We start from the raw sequence: 9,006 nt of genomic DNA, 5'->3' as shown, positions 1-9,006 counted from the left end.
TTGTAATAATAAAATGAACATTTTTCTTATTCAGACATGTACATCGCAAAATTATTTTTTTTTAATTAAGGAAAATCTTGATATTTTTAAGAACGTAATAATGTTTTGTATAGCTGATTTTGCTGATTAAAAAAAATCAGAATGTGAAATGTTGATTTGTCAGTGTATGTATAACAGATGAATAGGCACGGATGTAAACATCTTTTAAAGCTGTTTTAGTAAACATTCCAAGAGAAATCAGAGAGAAAAATACGTTTTAACCCCCCCCCCCCCCCCAAAAAAAAAATAAAAAATAAAAACATTGTTTAACTAAACAAACAAAACAAAAACAAAAATAAAATAAAATAAAATAAAACACCATGGTAAGAACAATCAATCCACTGCCAAGAGGGGTATCTGGGCTCTTGTATTTTCCTATGTGTGTCTGCCAGTGTATTTCGTAGGTAAATGTCTAATCTTTATAATGCCTTGAGAAATCGTAAGAAATTTTAAAGAAACGCATTGGTTGTTTCAATGTGACAACAAATTATTCTTAAATTGAACAAAAATCAAAACAACAATACGGCCACAAAGTTTTTTTTTTTTTTTTTTAATCTCCTAATTTAGCCACACAAACTTCATTCTGTCTTGGCTTACTTTTATATTTCCAAATCAATATAAATAGAAGGAAAGAATACGCGAAATCTTCCAGACACATACAAACACACAACTACATTTGAACCAACACTTGACCATCCATGCCAGAGCCTTGTGTCAAAGTTTCAATTTCCTGCCATCGCCATGCGTCTATCTCTGCTCTGGACATTCGAATTGTTACATTTATTAGCATCTTATTTGGCTATGGAAAGGTTTGAGTCCAAAACTTTCTTAATTATGCATTATGTTTGTGTGTGTGCATGTAAGTGTGTTGTGTATGTATGTATGTATGTATGTATGTATGTATGTATGTATGTATGTATGTATGTATGTATGTATGTATGTATGTATGTATGTATGTATGTATGCATGCATGTATGTATGCATGCATGTATGTATGTATGTATGTATGTATGTATGTATGTATGTATGTATGTATACATGCATGCATGCATGTATGTATGATTATGTATGTATGTATGTATGTATGTATGTATGTATGTATGTATGTATGTATGTATGTATGTATGTATGTATGTATGTATGTATGTATGTATGTATGTATGTATGTATGTATGTATGTATGAGTATGTATGTATGAAAATATGTATGTATGTATGTATGTATGTATGTATGTATGTATGTATGTATGTATGTATGTATGTATGTATGTATGTATGCATGTGTGTATGTGTGTATGTGTGTGTGTGTGTCTTACTTATCGCGTATTTTAAAGCTGTGATATTAGTTTTTGTTCAAATACAAACCTTTTAAAGTCCAATGGACTGTCCATAGGTAATACGGTTGCTCGAGTCCAACTGAGAGCAGCGCAAATATAAGTCCTTTGGGAAAAAGACAGTATTAGTATTTTCTCACACTACTCAATTGTAAAATGACTATCTGATTGATAACAGTGTTGCTCTATCAACAACAACAAAAATAGAAAAAAATAAATAAAAAAAATGTAGCGCATTACACGTGTCGTGTCTCGTCCGACATACTAAGTGCCATGTGTCCTCGGGCCCCTGTAAAGCGTTTTGAGAAGATGAAGTGGATATTTCGCTGTATAAAAACTCCCCTTGTTGTCGTTTTCAGCTTATCACATGTCTATTGGTCAAAACATAGCGGTGGGCTACTCAGACTGGACGGGCGCTATAATGGGATGGTGGAACGAGTACAAGCTTTATAGGTATGGTGAAGACCCTAAGTATTACCTTAATGGTAAATGGGGTAAGATTGGACATTATACACAGGTAAGCACAAAGGAAGTGAATTTGACACTCTAATAAAGCTTAACATTAATATGCAATCGCCCTATCTAAAAATGAGTAAACAGCACCGCATACTAGCTATTCACTTTCAGTATTGTTGCTGTATCTCATCTGTAAAAATGAGCATATGTGACCCTTCGCCTCAAAACGGTATTAAGTCGGGTTGGTAAAGATGTTGAAAATTGAATTTACAGCTAGAAATATCAGAGTTGTGTTGAGTTTATATGATTTATTGAGGAGAATGGATACCATATTTTAGGGTGCTAATGCAAACAAGTTATATTTTTGACCAGTTTTAACATTAAATTCGGCTTTTAAGCATCTGGTTCGTTCCGACATAATACCGTTTTGAGACGATGGGTCACATATAATCTGATAATCATATAATCTGATCCTGATATGTAGACAATTCCCTTTTTCACTAAGTAAATATTCGATTAATTTTGCTTTTGATTGAAAATAAATAATTGTTAAGGGTTATTTCATAAAGGGTTCAAGAATACCACTTTGTCCTAAGATAGTAGACAAACGCTGCCGTTACATAATAGAGAAGGACCTACAGGTAGAAGTATAAAGTCTCCGGGCTCACATCACAAGATTATGATGAGAAAATTAAAATCGAATTTTTTCTTTAACATGATAAAAAGTTTTTGAAAAACAACAACAACAACGAAAAAAAAAAGAGGAAGAAGAAGAAAATAAAATAATAAAGTAAACTTTTAATTTTAAATAAAATCTGTCCACAACGGAATCGAATCCCGCACTTTCAAAGTTAGAGTCTGACAGCTTGTCCACTGCGCTACGGAGCCAACTGACTGTTCATCACATTTAATAAGATCTTTCTAAAACATCATTTTACCTTCAATGCAATTTCTATTTTCTGGTTTTATATTTCGATTTTTTAAAGATTATTATTTTTTTAATTTAAATTTATTAACAAAGACATCCTACAGATGTCACAATATAACTTTTGCCATGTCCAAATACAGAAACACAATATCGTTGATGAACACGGGGGTGCATAAAAACGATCCGTTAAGATACACCGTCAACGGAGGTGCATAAAAACACTACGATATTTTAATTATCTCTCTTGGACCACAACAATAATAGTGCTTGCATATTTTCTCATATTTCGTCTTTCTTAAATGAGTGAATTCAAAGTGGTTCTATAGAACGAATGAAGAATGAAGTGCGGCTATGTGGTCTAGTGGTATGACACTCGCTTTCGGATCGGAAGGTCCTGGGTTCGAACCTCGCTCGGCGCATAGTTGAGTCCTTGGAAAAGGCTCTTTACTTACATTCTCTCACCACACTCAGGTGTAAAATGAGTACCTGGCCGTTAACAGCGTTGTCTTTGTCCGAAAAATTGTAATATCGCCTAACAGGCGTCATGTCTCGTCCTACATATTAAATGTTGGTGTTGACCAGGACCCCTTGTAAAGCGCTTTGAGCACATTTAGTGGATATTGCGCTATATAAGAGCTCAATTTATTTATTTATTTAAGTTGAGTCACCCAGCTATTTGTTACTGTTTTTAGACAGCCACTGGGTGATTAGCTCTAACTAAAATAGATCGATCTGACAATACAATGTTTTTAAGTTATACATAGTTTTGTGATGTGGTACGTTAATCTGGCGGGTATATGTTGTAAGTATTTTACTAAACGAATAACATCAGTAGAACTTTCCCAGATAAGCTATTAACACCACGTGGTCACAGTATGGTGCCCTATGTTTCCAGATATTCTTGAATGTATCGAGCCTCTCAACTCCTTTCTTTCTTTATATTGAATATACAAATTCATACTTTCATCTTGCTGTCAACGTTTATAAATAATTTTTATGCCATGTCACACTTTCTCAGATGGTACAGAGCGGTTTTGTGCGTATTGGATGCGGATTTGCTAAATGCAAATCTTCACAATGGGGACGTTACTATGTCTGTAACTATGGAACTGGGTGAGTCATACGATTATAGCAATTATTTTCAATACACTCGGATCGTGATATTACGGAAACTTCCACCATTTCTGGACATCGGGTTCATCAGAATAGCATTTACTTTGTATAATAAACAAACGACAAAATGATATGAGAAACTTTGTTGTTCAATTTGGGTCAGTATCCTATAGGATGTTAAAATTATATTAATAGAACATAATTATGAAACTACAAAAAAATATGGCGGCTAAAGCAGACAATCTGTAAATTCACCAATTGATTTAAAAGGCATACACTATTTCATTTGAAACTGATTTGAAACCGTTGTTTGTTTTGTATTTATTTTTATTGGGGTTTTTTTTTGGTTTTTTTTTTTTTGGGGGGGGGGGGGGGGGCGGAGGTTCCTTTGTGTGTGTGTATGTGTGTGTGTGTGTGTATATATATATATATATGTGTGTGTGTGTGTGTGTATTAAATTGTTTGTTTTTTTTTTTTACCATCTCTTGACGTAAGTAGTGACTTAACTTCATGAAACCAAAAAGCAACCATTGTTTTTTCACTGTTCTCTGCCAGTTTGGCAGGGGTAAGTTGTGACGGAATATCTCACATTGTGCTCATTTGACATTTGCACCACACAAAATGTAGGCTGTTTTTTACCAACTGGTTTTATAATGATGATGATGATGATGATGATGATGATGATGATGATGATGATGATGATGATGATGATGATATAATAATAATGATGACGATGAAGATGATGATGATGATGATGATGATGATGATGATGATGATGATGATGATGATGATGATGATGATGATGATGATGATGATGATGGTAATAATAGTAATAATAACTATAATAATAAAAAAAAAACAATACCCTGTTCATGAGCTAATGATGTTTTAAAAACTATTTTCAGACAAAGTCAAAGCACTATCATCACACCATACGAGAAAGGGAAACGATGCTCCAAGTGCCCTAATTCGTGTAAAAATGGTGTTTGTGGTGAGTAGGCATATAATATACTGTGCGTCACATTTAATGCTCTAATAATGTTCGATATGTTGTAAAATCCTTTTAAAATTAAAATAAAGTAAACAATTTCTGGAAGAACAATCCTTTGCCTAGTTTTTATCCAATGCTTATTTAGAAATATTTCGTCTTTTGTGGGTTTCAAAGTAAAAAACTGGATGATGTAAAGTTTACACACTACAAAGGTGAACATTATAAGCTCCATCATTTTTCCTATTATTTTTGTTGTAAGTGAGCTCATCCGCACACAATCACAATCCACACCTCTAAAAGATGTGAGACAGAGATGAAAACAACCCATTCACGTCACTTAAGGCCCATGAAAAGGAAACGGGGCAAAGAAATAGTCATTCATCGCAAATCTATGTCGAACTTACAGAGACACACAACTTTGGCATGCATATGGCCGGTGCATTATCAAGAACGATTGGACACAGAAAACCTGGCACCGTTGCAGATATTCCTGGGCGTTGCAGAAAGAGTAAGACTTCAGTGCAAGAGGACCGCGAGATCATCCGCTGTCATCAGGAAGAGCTCTTTTCACACGTGAGAGGGACAGCGAATCACATCGAGGTTGTCTCTTCTAAAGTACAACGTAGGCTGAAAAACGATGGGTCGACCCTAGGTCAGAACTCTTCTGACAGAAGAACATGCCAATGGCCGACTGGCATGGGCGATTAATCACAATCGTTGTTCCCTGCCTCAATGGGACAGAGTGCTGTTCTCAGACGAGAGTCGTTTCAAAACAATCAATAACAACCTTATGCTCAAAATCAAAATAAGAAAGAGACTAACAATTGATACTAAAGTCTCCATCATAGACGAATAGAAGAATAAGGCAACGATTGCCGAGATATGTCGAACGTTGGTCCGTTATACTTCTGGGTGGCAATGTTGTGAACTCCTTAGCCAAGCGCATACTATCTAAAAGCTCAAGTTTTCTTTTTCTTTTTAAAAATAATAATAATAATAATAATAATAATAATAATAATAATAATAATAATAATAATAATAATAATAATAATAATAACGTAAGTCGCCATTTTTTCTTCCGTGTAGTCCAGGCCTAGAGGATTAAGTCCGCCGAATTCGGCGGTCCAAATCCAGTCAGATTGTGAGCGCTTTAGGCCGGCTTACGATCAAGTCTGAGTCTATGAATACCGGCATGTCTGAGGTAGGACCGGCCTACTGATTTAAGTCGTGCCTGCTGGATAGGCTGCTCATATGAATCGAGCACCCGGTGTTCACGCAACGTACTATCTAAATAAAAAGGTTAGAAAACAAACCGGATTTTGGCTTTACATTATGCATTTGTTTGCTGTCAAATTTCGTCATCAAATTTTTGGGGTCATTTTTTTTCGACCATCTTTTCATTTCTTTGGCGATTCCATTCATAACAGCTTATTCGACTTCTAAAGTGTCTCCCGTTACAGAGGTTTCTGCCTTTCATTTGATACTATTTTCACCAAATTTGAGCCGCTCGTCATTTAGGACGAATAATAACCAATAACGGGTGACAACTTAATTGTGGCGCACAGTATGGATAAAGGTGACCCATCGAATCAAGTACAATGCTTTGTCTCCTTAACAATAACGTCCCTTGGTGGTGAATGGTGATGATGATGGTGATGATGACGATGGTGATGATGATGATGACGATGATGATGATGATGATGACGATGATGATGATGATGGTGATGATGACGATGGTGATGATGATGATGATGATGATGATGATGATGATGATGATGATGATGATGATGATGATGATGACGGACGACAACGATGATGGCAATTATCATCATGATGATACTGATGATGATTATGATGGCAATGATGATGATGAAAACTGTTTCCCAATTTGATTTTTACCATAATATATTTATATTCCATGGAACTTCCCTGCAACCCCTCCCCTATGATTTGAATACACACACACTTACGCTCACACACACACTCACTCACACACACACACACACATTAAAACACACATACACACACCTATGTATATTATGTTTTATACATTACTTTGTTTCCAGATTGTAGTGGAAAGATGTGCCGTAATGGAGGAAAATTAGACATTAACAGTTGTACATGTAAATGTCTTCCACCCTCAAAAGGACCAACCTGTGAACAAGGTGTGTACGTATATATTGTGACAAATTATAAAAAGAAAACGATATGAAAATGTGTCGAATCAGGCTGATTTTTCGGGGATGTTTTTTTTCTCCCTTATATTATTCTTTAATGCTTTGCCTGAGAGTGTTTTATACAAACATGTTCAAATATGCATGTAGGTATATATTTTTATGTGAACACTCATCTCATGTATTATAACAGAGTGAACCCGTCTTTCAAAATCTGATATGATCTAATGTGTAATATGTTATATTGGTATGACGCTCGTTTTATGACTAGTGAGTCACGGATTCGAGTCTCTGTGGGAGGCTCAACGTTGAGGATCCGAGAAAGCTCTTAACAGACATAATTTCCTCACCATGATAAGATTTAAAATAAATACATAGCTGCAACAGCATTGTAAAATTGAAATAGCGCCTTTCATATGTCATGTCGTGTCAATTGTTTTCAATATTCGCCGTACTCTGAAAAAAAACCGTATTTATAATCTTTTTTTAATTTTCTGGAATGAATGAAATTGATGTCCTCATCTCTTTGTTATTATTTTTGGACCGCCAGTATATTGTTGACCAATCAAAACATGGAATTTGTGACACACCCTCACACGTGCTCGGACTGACATAGTTCGTTGTTTATAAATAGTAACTAGAAGGAAATCGACCTCAATCTCTGATCATGTGTTATTGCTTTTAATACAGCCAAATGGGTGACTAGTTATCACACGATTTTCTCGGTCATATTATGAACGGTTGAATGTTTTGTGTTAGTTCTATTGATCAAGCGGTAGAACAGTGGGTATTTTACGTAAACTCATACCATCGATTGTTAAACCTATGGAGTTTGCCGAATCACTGCCATTGTTCACATTATGACGATTGTCCGAGAGGCGTGGTTATCCACCTGTCTACTGGATTTCAGTTCTCACTAAAATATAATAATATTTCAGTCAGAAAATAGATAGAATGCGCTTGGCCAAGGAGTTCACAACATTGCCATCCGGAAGTATAACGGACCAACACACAAAACTTTGTGTAACCATGAACTTTTATAGTCTGATTAATACAGTTTAGTGAGAACAACTCACAAACGCGGATGGCAAAAACAATAACAAAGGCCTGAGTGACGTCATCTTCGAACTATCTATAAATGTTTGTGTGGCACATAGTTTTGTGTGTCGGTACGTTTAACAATAACGTGAATGATATTGACCTCTCTCTGATCATTGTTGTTGGGTTTTTTTTACCGCCAAATGAGTGACTAGTTATCACACGATTTCCTCGAGCAGATATTCACGTCGAAGCATAGATAGAACGAAGATGACGTCTCTCAAGCCTTTGTTATTGTATTTTGCCATCCACGTTTGTGAGTGATTCTCACTAAACTGTATTAACTCGACTATAAAAGTTCATGGTTACACATAGTTTTGTGTGTTGATCCGTTATACTTCCGGATGGCAATGCTGTGAACTTCTTAGCCAAATGCATACTATCTAGAGATAGTATGCTCTTGTCTCAGAAGCTCACAACATTGCCATCCGGAAGTATAACTGACCAACACACAAAACTATGTGTAATACGCTTCAACAGTCGTAACGTCACTTCCTTCCTAATGACGCATGGTAACTTAGTAACACTGGCTCTAAACTATCGGAACAATGGCGGACGCCCGTATGAAATATTTCCCCGGCGAGCATAAAAGCGTATCCAGAGGGGAAAAAAAACATAAATTTGATCATGTTTTGACTTTTTAACATTCTGATCACAAGACATATGAAAAGTTCTAGCCAGCATGAAAAATAAAAAGTAATGATTTTCTTTGTTTAGAACCAAGATGGCCGCCGTTGCCGGGCGGCGTGACATCAGACTATTGAATCGTATTACTTATAACAGCGGATGGCAAAACACAAAAACAAAGACCCTAGTGACGTCAACTTCATACTATCTATAGTTCTCTGTCTTGGTTCTTTTGATCAAGCGGGTA

The 9,006-nt window shown here is 35.6% G+C and overlaps 2 protein-coding genes across 6 annotated transcripts in view; one reads left to right on the top strand and one right to left on the bottom strand.

Moving 5' to 3' along the window:
• Positions 1-9,006, bottom strand: part of LOC144960174 (persulfide dioxygenase ETHE1, mitochondrial-like) — a 165,306-nt gene that overhangs the window by 94,100 nt on the left and 62,200 nt on the right. The gene's annotated exons all lie outside the window — the stretch shown is intronic.
• The window catches only part of LOC144960111 (cysteine-rich venom protein Mr30-like), a 45,088-nt gene that overhangs the window by 24,170 nt on the left and 11,912 nt on the right, over positions 1-9,006 (top strand). For all 4 annotated transcript variants that reach the window (XR_013642756.1, XM_078893092.1, XM_078893084.1 and 1 more), the window contains 4 exons: positions 1,732-1,889; positions 3,775-3,869; positions 4,775-4,860; positions 6,927-7,025. Coding sequence is in view for 3 of the 4 variants with exons in the window: in XM_078893092.1 (XP_078749218.1) it covers positions 1,732-1,889; positions 3,775-3,869; positions 4,775-4,860; positions 6,927-7,025 (438 nt within the window). In the remaining variant the exon portion in view is untranslated. The remainder of the gene's footprint in view (positions 1-1,731; positions 1,890-3,774; positions 3,870-4,774; positions 4,861-6,926; positions 7,026-9,006) is intronic.

This window comes from Berghia stephanieae, chromosome 1 (assembly GCF_034508935.2).
Source record: "Berghia stephanieae isolate SIO BIC M18660-M18661 chromosome 1, UCSD_Bste_1.3, whole genome shotgun sequence".
NCBI classification, from domain to species: Eukaryota; Metazoa; Mollusca; class Gastropoda; order Nudibranchia; family Aeolidiidae; genus Berghia; species Berghia stephanieae.
The sequence above is the reverse complement of the archived record's forward strand: the minus strand, read 5'-3'. Positions and strand labels throughout refer to the sequence as shown.